Here is a 13480-nt window from a genome sequence, read left to right on the forward strand (position 1 = left end):
GTGGGAGCCGTGTCTGTGGTGGGGACGCCGACACTGTCCGGGAGCTCTGGGGGTCACCTTCCTGGAGAGAGGGCGGTGGGTGGGTCCTCCGCCATGCACACGCGGGAGCCACGTTTCCTTTGCGGAACCGCCCTCCCTGGAGGTCTGAGTCACAGACCGCGCGTGTGTGAATCACGGTTTTCTCTTAGGGTCAGAAGAAGTCTTCCTGCTGGCGTTGTTGGCCTGGGGGGTGTGAAATGAGGGCTGCCCCAGACCACCTCTCCTGGCTTCAGGAGGAAGCCGTGTGCAGGGGAGCGTTTGGACATCCCGGAGGCAGGCAGAGTTGACAGGAGGGGAGAGACAAGTGGAAGTGGGAGGGAGAGGCAGAGAGACCTCTCTGGTGGCCTTTTCAGAGCTCCTGCATTCAGCCCTATGTTGCGGCGGCTATGACTGCAGAGGCTCCTCACTGCTTTACACTTCTGTGTCAGCTGTGGCTCTCCCAGGTGAGACTCGGGTTTGGGGCTGCTAGTCAACATTCACTCTGAACTGTCAACATGCTTTGACCTCCCTGGGCATCTAGCTCTTGAGGGCAACCTGGAGCTCCCCACCTGACCTGTGAATAAAGGGAGACTTTTAGGAATTCTAGGCCTTACTCCCAAGCCCTGTCCAAGTCGGATGGTTGAGGATCTGGAGGGCTCCAGCTGCAGGGTGTGGAGACCAGAGAAGGTGGCAGCATGGAGGGGAGTGTGAAACCTGTGCAGCCTCGAGGAGGGGCTCCTGGAGGGCACGGAGGATTGGTGGTCCAGGTCGTACCCATCCATGTCAGCACCCATCCGTGGGTGCTGGGGTGACAGCATTCTGGGGCCATGAAAGTTGGCTGCCTGATGGCAGGTGACGAGCAGAGGCCAGGACTGTGGAGGAATGGGCGGATGGCCACGTCCATCCTGCATCATCCTGCTCCCACCCTCTCCCAGGGCTCCGCCTGCTCCCTGCCAAGTGTCTAGCCGGCTGCTTAGCCTCCTCACTCTGAAATGTTGCACTTCAGGGGACCCACCTCCCTGCCCCCAACCCTGCACCAGTTTAGCCAGAAGCTCTCCCCAGCGCCACGGGGCGTGGCCTCAGCGCGTGCTTCCGAGGCCTCCAGCACCTGAGAAGCACTGATGCCTGTGGAGGCGGCAGTGTGTGGGCACAGGTGTGCTTGCCATGCTGGCCCCCAGCCAGCTTCATCGTGGGGTGCTCTGTCGGTGGGCTCTGCGAAGCCTGATTGGTCTGAAGACCCAGGAAGACAGCATGACTGGGAAGAGGGCCCCGGAGGTCAGCCTCCAGAGCAGGTGAGTGTACATATGTAGGGGGACCAAGGGGCTGTGGGGGGTGGGGACAGGGCTGGAGCAGGACTCTCTCCACTAGCCGCATCTCAGCAAAGACTTCTGTGCGTAGTTGGGGACAGGTGGGCCATGGTGAGAGGGCAGCCGGGGAGAGATCAGTTCCAAACCAGCCCGGGATGGGCCCTGGGCCTGGGCTCCAGCCAGGATGGACTCAACTTTGCCCTTCAGGGCTGCTCTGGGCCACGGCTGGCTGGGTGCACCAAGGGTGTGCCCCTGGAACGTGGGTGGCACCCCCTGCTGTGGGATCCTGGAAGACCTCTCAGAGAAGCTGTGTGTGGGATGTGGCTGGTGGGTCGGAGGAAGGGCTTGCTGGAGAGGGAGCATTGAGCACCTTGAGCGTGGATGTTGGTGCGTAGGACCCTGATATTGAAGACCTATGGCACAGAGGGGCTGCTTGGTCCTGTAAGACCTGTAGCTTTTCCCAACTCTGTTTCAGTTGCCAGAGTTCTGGGATGTACTAGGGAGCCTGGTCTCGGGGTTCTGGGTCCTCAATATCTTTCCTTTGGAAGCTCTCGGCTTCTATCCAGCATGATGTCCTGGGCTTCTGAGGGTTTGTCCACTGTGGGGTCAGCAGGCTGAGCTTGAATGGGGCTCTGCCTTCACCCACTGGTGTCTGTGCCTGATGCTGTGGGCAGAGGGACCACAGTAGCCCCCCTGGCTTCAAGCAGAGGCAGCATTACCATGATGCTAGGAGGTTGTATAGTTCTGCAGTCTGATGATGACATTAGCTGTTCACCCCCCAAAAGCTGCTTCCACCTCTTGCTTGAAGGGTCTACCTCCAGAGTTGGAGGAGGGTCTTGGTGTCATTGGCATATGCTGCTCAGGACTTATTTTTGGTATGGGGACCTCATCCATAGCCAGACCTCCTCTCCCAGCCTGCAGCCCTTTCTTTTACATTTTCCAGAGAGTACAACTCAAGGCTTTATCCGGAGGGAGGGGAACATTCCCCAGAGCCAGTCATCTTTGTTACAGGCCCCCTCTTCCTTCTTCAGTATCACCTGAATCTGCCAGTTCTGGCTTCCTGAGGAGTGGACTGGCTCGGTCCTGAACTTCCCACACTCTGGCTATAATCCAGCCTTTGGGTCTAGAAGTCATTCGCTACACGTTTGTGTGTTTCGGCTTCTAAATCACATTGTTGTCCCCTCTTCCATCTTCCCATTCCTGCCAGTTTATACCTTAAAAGTTGTCAGTTTAGCCAGGTCTTGAGAGGGTGCCAAGGTAGATAGGTGAGTCTACCTGCCCTCCTTACCTGGACCCACAGGTGGAGAACACCTGGCTGTGTGTGGAGGCTGCCTGATTGCAGGAGCGACTTTCTTCCTTTCACCACTGTGCCCCTAAGGCTCATGGCTCTGTAGAGGCTGTTACAGCTGTGGGTGTGGAGGGTTCCTAACATGGGGCAATATAGGTCCAAACTTGCCATACAGGTCAGCCAGTGTTACAGACGCTTCCTTTCTCTTTGCTCCTCCTTCGAAATGGTACATGGCTTCTCCGACAGAACTCCAGTCCCCACATCAGACAAGCGCCTGTCAGATTAAACCACACAGAGGGCCAGGTGACCCGTGACTGTAGGCATCCTATGAGTGCTGGCAGCTGGCCTTTGGGAGAGGCCCTGCGGTCTCCTCTGTCCCCAGCCCTCTGCCCCCACTAGCCTTGCCTCTTTCGCTGTCCCCTCATGTGGGCTGCTGAAGTCTGGCCTCTCCTCTCCCGACACCTTTTATGGCTCCCCATCCCTCGGTCTCTGGGCCCTCCTCCAACCTGTCCCCTTGCACCCTGCAGAGGTGGCCCTGGGTCACCCCCTGGCCTCTGCCCTCTCTTTCTCACCCTCCCTACAGCAGTGTGCCATGTGCAGAGAATGCCTGCGCTGTTCCCTGAGGCTGCCTTTCCCAGCCTAGCACTTTCTGGGTCTCCACTTGAATGTTCCACCTGTTGCAGGAGGGCTGATCAGGGTGCCCATTGTCAGGCCAGACTGGGCAGGGGGATGGCTGCACTGGGCAGGAGGAGGGCCCAGGGCCCAAACTGTGAATTAGGAAGATCCAGCTGTGCCCCTGGACACCTTGGCTAGGGGCAGCTCAAAGGTGGGAGCCATGCCTGGCAGAAGCCCCAGGGTTAAGAAGTCTCCAGACCTGCTTGGAGCATCAAGCAAGAGACCCTGAGCCTAACCCTCCTGATAGGGGACTCCAGGGTGAACTCCAGCCTCAGCCCCCTGCCTTCTGGTCCCTCCTTCCAGATGCTGAGGGCCTGAGAGGAAAGCAATCAGTGCTTCTGATTTGTAAATAGCATTGGTTTAAAATGTGAAGGCGGCTTCCCTGGTGGCTCAGATGGTAAAGAATCCACCTGCAATGCGGGAAACCCGGGTTCGATCCCTGAGTTGGGAAGATGCCCCTGGAGGAGGGCATGGCAACCCACTCCAGTATTCTTGCCTGGAGAATCCCCATGGACAGAGGAGCCTGGTGACCTACAGTCCATGGGGTCGCAAAGACTCGGACACGACTGAGCGAGAGTGGCCACAAAGAGACAGTGTTTGTCTCCCTTCACCTTGAGCTCATAACAGATTGAGTCTTTTTTCTCAGGATGAGGAGAAGGCTCATTACAGATCAGCATGTCTGTAGTGTGGCCTGAGGCACCTGGATGCCCAGGGCAGTGTGGGAAAAGCCAGGTGGAAGCTGACCTCTATGTCTTGGACAAAGATGGTGATGTAGCCTCAGGTGGCCCTGCCTGGACATAGAGGGTCTGCAGCTTTATTTCTAGGCTCACACAGTCCATGTCCTCCGAAGGGAGGAGGGCAGACCAGCCACATGTTCTGATCTGCTCTCGGGATCCTCCTGGAGAGGGTCCACCTTCGCTGTAAGCTGGGAATGGTGGCGGCCACCAGACAGCTCACATCTGCTGCCGGAGTGGCCTCATGAACAGGAAGGCCCAGAGGCCCCTCTTCTGTTCTTGAGTGAGGATTCACTGTCACTGGAGTGACCAGAGGTTTCCCACAGAGTGGCCAGGCTTGTCCATGAGGTGGTCTCCTCCAATGCACACATTTTTGGTCATAAGCAGAGAGGAGTAAGACATGGTCCTTGCCCTGGGACCACATTTTCCAGAACTTTCCTGATTATTCCAGAACTGCCTCCACACTGTACCCTCCCCGGAGGCCCCTCCACATTCACGTTATTCTTGGAGGGTATGGTGGGCTCCTGGCCTCATCCCCTATGCTGACCCTGGGGTGAGGAGAAGGTCTGTCCTGCGTGATTCCCACCAAACTCAGGTCTGGGATCATGACTAGACCTACAGACACGTTTCCTTTGTGAAGTGCTGAGTACTGGGGCCTTTTAGAGTCCAGAGCAACTTGAAATTGAGAAATGACATGTGCATGTGCAGGGGTTTCTTTACCTGGTCCATGGCCCTCTCCAGATTCTTCAGTGCAGCGGGGACACGTCCCCACGTGTCCTGTGATTATGGCACTAGGGCAGTCCAGACCCTGGACAAGTCACCCCCTCTGTCTGGCAGTTTCCTTGTCAGTTCGGGGGGCGTACAGGCTGAGACATGAGTTCACTGCAGTGGCGACCAGGCCGTTCTGAAACATCTGGATGCCCCAGCCCTTCTATTGCAGGTCCCTGGGAAGCCAGCTCAGAGGCATCTGTGAGAGAGGCTAATAATGGTGGTGGTCTGCTCCAGGTCTCAAAGCTCACCCCTGGCCCACGGAGCTTTGCTCCAGAGCCATCCACACTCCTCACTCTTGCTGGAGGTGCCCTGGGGGCACTTTCCACAAGGCTTATGCACCCCTGGGTAACCAGTGGTGTTGGGGCAGGGGATTCTATTGCCCCCGCCCCCACCAACACCTTGCCGTGTGTTGGAGCCGTGGGTCAGAACTGGTGACCTTCAAACATTGTTCAGTCACTTGAACCCTTTAAATGGAGTGTCACCTGGAGCCTCTGAGGGTCAGGACTGGTGCGGTCATGCGGAGCCAAGCACAGACTTCATGCTCAGTGGGTTTGAGGAGGGCCCAGGAATCATATCTGGACAGGTGCAAGGAGCAACACATGGAGGTGAGTTAGGAGTGTTGGGTGAGACCCCCTCATGAGGGCTCCTGGTTTCTGATATGGTTATGTCATGATTTCGCATAACATCTTATGAAAAACCCAAACCAACTTTTTACATTACACAGGTGTCAGCTCTCAGGGTGTGAGTTCAGGCCCACCTCACACCTGGGGACCTTGAGCAGGATACTTTCGGCCTCTATGCCTCAGCTTCCTTCTTTATAAATCGGTTCATGGCACATGCTGCTGAAGAGGTGTGGGAGGGAGTGATGGGAGCCCAGACCCTGGGCCACAAACAACTTCTGACACTCTGTGAACACCTCTAGCCCACCTCCCCTTCCTGCAACCCCATCAGCACCAGCCACCATTCCTGGCTCCAAGGTCAGACCCCTGCTGCCTGATCACCATGGCCAGCTAAGCTCAGGGCTTGCGGGTGCCACCCAGGGCAGTGCTGTGCCACCCACCTGGTGACCACAGGTTGAAGCTGTCTGCTGCTGCCGCCCTTCCCTAGTACCTGGTTTTGTCCACCAACAGCTGCAGCCAGAGGTTCTGGAGTTTGCTCTCTCCAGACCAGCCCGTGACTCTAAGGCTGTTACTTACTCATTCTCTCCCCTCAAGCTTTCCCTCTCATGAGTCACAAAACATAGTGTGGGGTGGCTAAGGGGCTGGATAAGGGGGAGGGGACCCTTGAACCTGGGAAAAGCATCCTAAGAAATGGGGGTGTCAGCTTCTTGGCGGGGGGGGGGGGTGCTTCCACCCCAGGGGTCCTGCAGACAGCCTTCTGGACCTGGTCTGGCATCCCTTCTGTGGAAGGACCCAGTTCTAAGGTTCTCCAGAGAAACAGAACCAAGAGGTAATGTTTGTATCAGCTGTGTCTCTTTCTGTAAGCCTACATTTATATCTGTGTATCAAGAGAGATGTGTTTTCAGGAACTGGCTCACATAGTGTGGGGGTGTAAGTCTGAAATCTGCAGAGCAGGCCAGCAATCTGGAGACCTGGGAAAAGGTGATGTTTGGAGGCGGAATCCCTTCTTCCATGGCCCCAGGAGCAGGGGATGGGGGGTGGGGATGGGAGTGGAGGGGTGGGGAGGGATCTCCGTCTTTGCTCTTAGGGCCCCAGATACATGGATGAGGCCTTCCTACATTTTGACAGATAATTTGCTTTATTCAAAATTAACTGATTTAAATGTTAACCATTTTAAAAATACCCTCACAACAATACCTAACTTGTATTTGACAAAATATCCAAGCACCATAACTTAGTCAAGTGGACACATAAAAGTAATCATTGCAGATTCCTTCCCTGTGCCCAGGCATTTCTAACCTTTTTTTAAGGTGGTTTAAGATGAGACGTTATTTTTAAGAATCTCTTTCCAGTTTTTCTACATACGTGAATACGTGTAAGTTCACCAGTATTTTCAGATCAAAATTAAAATGTGGTCACCTTATAGGACAAATAGCAGAGAAGCTTTGACTCATGTCTAAAACCGTGGTTAATTTCACTGCTGCTGCTGCTAAGTCGCTCAGTCGTGTCCGACTCTGTGCAACCCCAGAGACGGCAGCCCACCAGGCTCCGCCGTCCCTGGGATTCTCCAGGCAAGAACACTGGAGTGGGTTGCCATTTCCTTCTCCAATGCATGAAAGTGAAAAGAGAAAGGGAAGTCGCTCAGTCGTGTCCGACTCCTAGCGACCCCATGGACTGCAGCCCACCAGACTTCTCCATCCATGGGATTTTCCAGGCAAGAGTACTGGAGTGGGGTGCCATTGCCTTCTCCAGGTTAATTTCACTACAAATGGCTTAAAATGAGGAAGATTAAAAATTTTTTTCTCTTCACACAACCTACTTTGGATGCTTTCAGCACACAGTGGCGACGCCTTGTGGTCAGTTTTGCATGTTGTCATTGCTGTGGCCTGAAACCAGGGTTTTGCCCCATCCTGGCTCACTTCTCTGACCACCAGATGGTCCAGGTGTAACAGTGTTCATTTGGGCTGTGGTCCCCACCTTGACCACCCACCCACCCCCTGCAGTGAAGTTTGATGCATCTGTGGGCAGTAAACTCACTTAAAGGCCCAAGATGCCAAGAGTAGGTGAGAGCCCTTCCTTCACCTGGGGAGATATCAGAAGTGAGGCTGGTGGCTGGGGGGTGAAGAGTGGGAGGCGTGTTTTAGTTACTGTAATTGCAAAAGCAATTCTATCCCATAGTAAAAACAGACAACACCGCAGTAAGTAAAGTAAGAGGTGACACCCTTATCCAGGACTCAGGTGCACTAAGAAAATAATCTTACATATTTACCCCCATAAGTATCATTTCTAGAGCTCTTCATTCTTTTGTGTAGATCTGTGTTTCCATCTCTTATTGCTTTCGGTATGAAAAACTAGCTTTATCATTTTCTGTGTGGGTCTGCTGCTTCTAGCTTTTGTATTGCTAAAAAAAAAAAATTGTCTCCTTTTAAAAAAAAAAACAACAAACTAATATACTTCATTTTTGAGAGTAGTTTTAGGTTTACAGAAATATTGAGGGGGTAGTACAGAGACTTCTCATATATCCTTTCTTCCCTGCAAACAGTTTCCCCTATTATTAACATCTTGCATTTATGTGGTACATTGTTACAACTGATATACCAATACTGATACACTATTAAAGTCCACGATTTACGTTAAGGTCACTCATGGTGTTGTACATTCTACGAGTTCTGACAATGCACATGCCCTATGGCCACCACTACGGTATCACACAGAATAGCTTCACTGCCCTAAAAACCCTGCGTGCTCTGTTTATTTATCCCCCTTCCCCCTACCCCACAAAGGCTTCCCTTGTGGCTCAGCTGGTAAAGAATCTGCCTACGGTACGATACAGGAGACCTGGGTTTGATCCCTGGGTTGGGGAGATCCCCTGGAGAAGGGAAAGGCTACCCACTCCAGTATTCTGGCCTGGAGAATTTCATGGACTGTATAGTCCATGGGGTTGCAAAGAGTCAGATACAACTGAACGACTTTCACTTTCACTTTCCCCCTACCCCATCCCTGGAAACCACTAATCTTTTTACTGTTTCTACAGTTTTGCTCTTTCTAAAATGTCATGTTATACAGTATGTATGGAACCACACAATCTGTAGCCTTTTAAGACTGGTTTCTTTCATTTAGAAATAAGCATATAAGGTTTCTCCCTGTCTCTCCATGGCCTGGTAACTCATTTCATTTTAGTGCTGAATAATATTCCACTGTTGCGATGTACCACGGTTGTGTACGAAAACCGGCAATTATGAATAAATTGCTATAAACATTCCTGTGCAGATTTCTGTGTGTACACAGGTTTTCAGCTCCTTTGGGTAAATACCAAGGAAACCGCCGTATCTAATGATAAGACTGGTTTGCTTTGTAAGAAACTGCCAAAGTGTATTTCAAAGAGGCTGTACTATTTTGTATTCCTACCAGAGATGAATTGAGAGTTCCCAGTACTCTATTCTAATTAGCGTTTGGTGTTGTCAGTGTTTTGGGTTTTAGCCATTGTAACAGGTGTGGAGTATAGCTCATTATTTTAATTTGCATTTCCTGATGACATAGGATGTTGAACATCTTTCTGTATGCTTATTTGCCATCTGTATATCTTTTTTTGCTGAGGTGTCTGTTCAGGTCTTTGGCCCATCTTTTAATTGGGTTATTTAGTTTTTGTTGCTGTTGAGTTTTAAGAGTTCTTTATATATTTTGGATATAAGTCCTTTATCAGTTATGTGTTCGGCAAATAGTTTCTGTCTGTGACTTATCCTTTCATTCTCTTAATAGTGTCTTTCACAGAGCAGAAGTTTTGAATTTTAATGAAATCCACTTTATCGGTTTTTTCTTTCATGAATCACGTCATTAATACCATATATAAAATATCATTGCCAAGCCGAAGGTCTCCCCGATTTTCTTCCAGAACTTTAAGGTGATGACTGTGAGGTTTGTGTGCAGATCCCCTTCTGTGTGTGTTTCAGCTGTTCTAGGACCATTTGTTGAAAAGACTGCCCTTTCTCCATTGAGTTGATTTGCTCCTTTCTCAAAGAACAGTTGACTGTATTTGTATAGGTCTTTTACTGAGCCCTCTATTCTGTTTTATTGACCCATTTGTCTATTCTTTGATCAATACCACAACTGTCTTCATTACTCATTACTGTAACTTCAAAGTAAGTCTTAAAGTCAAGCAGTGTCAGTCCTCTAATTTTATTCTACTCCTTCAATATTGTGTTGGATATTCTCTTTTTTTCCCTTACCACATAAACTTTAAATCGGTTTGTTGATATCCACAAAATAGTGTGCTGGGATTTTGATTGGATTGCATTGGATCTACAGATCAAAGTGGGAAGAATTGACATTTTGACAACATTGAGTCTTCCTACCTGTAAATATGGAATCTCTATTCAGTTATTTAGGTTTTCTTTATTTAATCAGAGTATTATAGTTTATCTCTTATCCATCTTGTACTTTTTTGGGTAAGATTTATACCTAAGGGTTTTTTTTTTTTTTTTTTTGGTGCTAATGTAAATGGTATCATGTTTATTATTTCAAATTCCAATTGTCCATTGCTGGTAAATAGGAAAGAGAGATTTTTTTTTAAAGACTTATTCATTTATTTTATTTTTGGCTGTACTGGGTCTTCATTGCTGCTTGTGGGCTTTCTCTAGTTGTGGCAAGCAGGAGATACTCTAGTTTTGGTGTGAAGGCTTCTCACTGTGGTGGCTTCTTTTGTTGCAGAGCACAGGCTCTCGGCGGCTTGTGGGCTTCAGTAGTGGCAGTGCATGGGCTTAGTAGTTCCAAGGCATGTGGGATCTTCCCAGACCAGGCATTGAACCCATGTCCCCTGCACTGGCAGTTGGATTCTTAACCACTGGACCACTAGGGACATTTCAAAGACAGATATTTGTCTATTAAAATTGTATTCTGGAACCTTGCTACAATCATTTATGACTTTAGGAGGCTTTTATTTGCTTATATTTAATAGATTTTGGTGTACATTCTATGTAGACAATCTTGTCATCTATAAACAAAGACAATTATTTCTTCCTTCCAAATCTGTATACTTTTTTCTCCTTTTCCTGTCTTACTGGATTATCTAGAGCTCACAGTACAAGTGGTGTGAACATTCTTGCCTTACTACCCATTTTATGGGAAAGTATCTTTTCACCAATAAGTATGATGTTGGCTGTGGTTTCTTGTAGATGTTCTTTATCAAGTTGAGGAAGTTTCCCTCTAATTCTAGTTTGCTTAGAGTCTTTATAGTGAATGGGTATTGGATTGGTCAGATGTTTTTCTGTGTCTATTGATATGATCCTAAGACTTTTTCTTCTGTAGCCTATTGATGTAACGGATTACACTGAAATGTTAAACTAGCTTTGCATCCCTGGCATAAACTTTACTTGGTTATAGTGTGTAATTCATTATATACATATTGGATTACATTTATATACATTTGATTTTTATGTCTATGTTCTTGAGAGATATTGGTTTGTGCTTTCTGTTTCTTGTAATGTCTTTGTCTAGTTTTAGTATTAGGGCAATTCTGCTCTCCTAGAAAGAGTTAGGAAGTGTTACCTAGCTTCTATTCCCCAGAAGAGATCATATAGCTGATATCATTCCTTCCTTAAGTATTTGGTAGAATTCACCAGTATACCCATCTGTGCCCAGTACTTTCTGTTTTGAAAGGTTATTAATTATTGACTTAATAGATGTAGGACTACTCAGATGATCTATATATCCTTGTAAGAGTTCGTTAACTATTGTCTTAAAAGGAACTGGTTCATTTTTTAATTATCACATTTGCAAGCTAGAGTTGTTCACAATATTCTTCTATTATCCTCTTCATGTTAATAGGAATCATGGTGATGATCCTTATTTTGTTTCTGATAATTAATAATTTGTATCTTTTTTTCTTGATTAGCCTGGCTAGAGGCTTTTCAATTTTATCAATCTTTTCAGAGAACCACCTGTGATTTCACTCATTTCCTCAGTTGATTTGCTTTCAGTTTCATTTATTTCTGTTCTGATTTGTATTGTTTCTTTTCTTCTGCTCACTTTGGATTTAATTCACTCTGACGTGTCATCCCCAGCCTATTGATGGTAATGATCTCAGCTAGGAATGCCTTAGAACTTTCTGGGTGTGTATTACTTGTAGTGAGCCCCAGAGACATCCCCTCTACTCCTGCTGCTGGGGCAATTGTGGCTGGACTGCCCGTTGTGGTTCGTATATGATCACTGGATGCACTTCAGCAAAAACCATGAGGAAATTCTGAGGAACAAGATTTATCACTCACAGGTCCTGGAGGGTACATAACAAACCTCAGGGTCACACAGCAAGGTCAGAGTGGGAGAGGGAGAGCCTGGGGCTCTGTTTTACTAGGGTCTGAGAGTGGAGTGTCTGGGATTTCACGGGGTCACTCCCTATGGTGTGCACCCCAACCCCTGGGACCAAGAATAATCCCAGCTTACCCAACTACTGATGTGTCTGGTAGCCTTGGCAGGGCACTGACATTTCTTTTATAGATGGGGAAACTGCATGGGCTGGATGCCATCAGGAAGCAGGGGCATCTAAACCAGTGATACCGGTGAGTGGCAGGGCAGAGGGAAGCTCAGTTGTGCTGACAGAGGAGCGGGGCTCACTGCTGTGGGGCGGGAGAGGGCATGCTGGTGGCACAGGGACCTGGTCTTGGCCTGTGCCTGGACACGATTGTGACATGGCCTTTATCACAGTGCAGCTCCTCCGCCAGGTGTCCATGTCCAGGAGGACAACCACAGGGCCTTGCAGTGAGTTAGGCCAACTCCCGCCATCCGGGCTGCTCCTCTCCTTCCTGGAGGGCATGCTGGTATCCACTGCAAGGAAATAAGCTCTGTAAAGTGCTCAGCATGACGCTCTACAAAGACTAATACTGATGGTACGTTATCTGTCATATATATTAGGAAGACCACTGGACAGAGCCCAGGGAAGGCTGTGAGATGTGAGGTGGGAGGCCAGTGAAGAGGCCTCAGTAGGAGACATGAGGGAAGCAAGGCCAAAACAGGCTGGGGTGTATGGAGGGGGTATCTGCTCACAGCAGGGAGAGGTCAAGGATGGCTTCAGGGCCTCTGTTGCAGACAATCACAGGCACTTGGGGAGGAAAGGGTCAGAGAGCTAGCGTGACTGTCACAATGTTGGCAGCAACCTCAGGGTCGCTGCCACCAAGGGAAGCAGGCCTTCCCTGGAACCATGGAAAGTGGTGAAAACTATGCTCTGAGTGGAGCTCAAGTCTGGGGAGGAAAGTGGGGGCAGGAGGGGCCCAGGCAGCAACGCCTGTAGCCGTAGAAAAACAGGTAAAATACAGGGCTGTGTCTAAACAAAGGGTTCTGTTGCCAAAAACTAGTTGGAAAACCTATGTGAGGTTTGTGCTGAGCAAAAGTAGGATTGAGGCAGATCTCACAGAGTCTACTGGGAGGGCCAGGCAGGTAGCCCACAACAGTGGGTGGCATCAGGAGGCAGAAGGCCCCAGGGCTGCATGGGTGGCTGGGGGAGGTAACCTGGAGGATCTGCCAGTGGGCCAGGACGCTGGGCAGGCGACTTCTGAGACGCAGAAAGATCCTGACTGACGCCGGGACAACTCTCCCAGGAAGGGCTGATCAAGATGCGGCGCGGGTGAAGGCGGCAGTGACGCCCGTGAGGGTGGGTGAGCAGGTATGGGAGTGGACCCCTAGCAGGGGTGGGCACGCCAGGGGCTCCTGGCCACTTCAGCTCTCCCTGGCCTGAAGCCACTGGACTTCTCTTGGCACAGCTGGATGCTTCTTGTCTTGCAGATCTTCGCTCGAATGTCCCTTCCGGGTCACTCAAGCCACAGTAGCCACTACCGTACCAGTTACTGTCCATCGCCTCTGTTTTCATTTCTTCCTCACCTGTCGGCCCCCTCCTGGAAGGTCAATTCCACAGGTGTGAGCCCTGCCGGTCGAGCTCACAGCTGGGTCTTGGCCCGTGCTGGGGCCTGGAAGTGACAGCGTTCACTTGCGGCTGCCCTTTGACCTCAGCATTCGAGCAGCTCGCTGGGCGGGTAGAAACCTCAGGATGCAGCTCCAGCTGCGCGGTTGCCCCTTTGG

The 13480-nt window shown here is 50.0% G+C and overlaps 1 protein-coding gene across 1 annotated transcript; it reads right to left on the reverse strand.

The window, feature by feature from the left end:
* Positions 1-11401: 11401 nt before the first annotated feature.
* On the reverse strand, positions 11402-13469 carry LOC112578777. Its single transcript, XM_025263927.3, has 2 exons — positions 12914-13469; positions 11402-12232 (listed from the first exon to the last, which is right to left on the reverse strand). The coding sequence occupies exons 1-2, from the start codon at positions 13269-13271 to the stop codon at positions 11934-11936; spliced, it is 657 nt and encodes a 218-aa protein (XP_025119712.1). The 5' UTR covers positions 13272-13469; the 3' UTR covers positions 11402-11933.
* Between the last annotated feature and the right edge of the window lie 11 nt (positions 13470-13480).

Source organism: Bubalus bubalis, chromosome 14 (assembly GCF_019923935.1).
Source record: "Bubalus bubalis isolate 160015118507 breed Murrah chromosome 14, NDDB_SH_1, whole genome shotgun sequence".
Taxonomy (NCBI): Eukaryota; Metazoa; Chordata; class Mammalia; order Artiodactyla; family Bovidae; genus Bubalus; species Bubalus bubalis.

Coding starts and splice junctions, on each gene's coding strand:
- LOC112578777 (XM_025263927.3), bottom strand. CDS start 13,271: ATGAAAACAGAGGCGATGGACAGTAACTGGTACGGTAGTGGCTACTGT. Junction 12,233..12,913: donor CCCACTGGCAGATCCTCCAG/GTTACCTCCCCC, acceptor ATTTCCTTGCAG/TGGATACCAGCATGCCCTCC.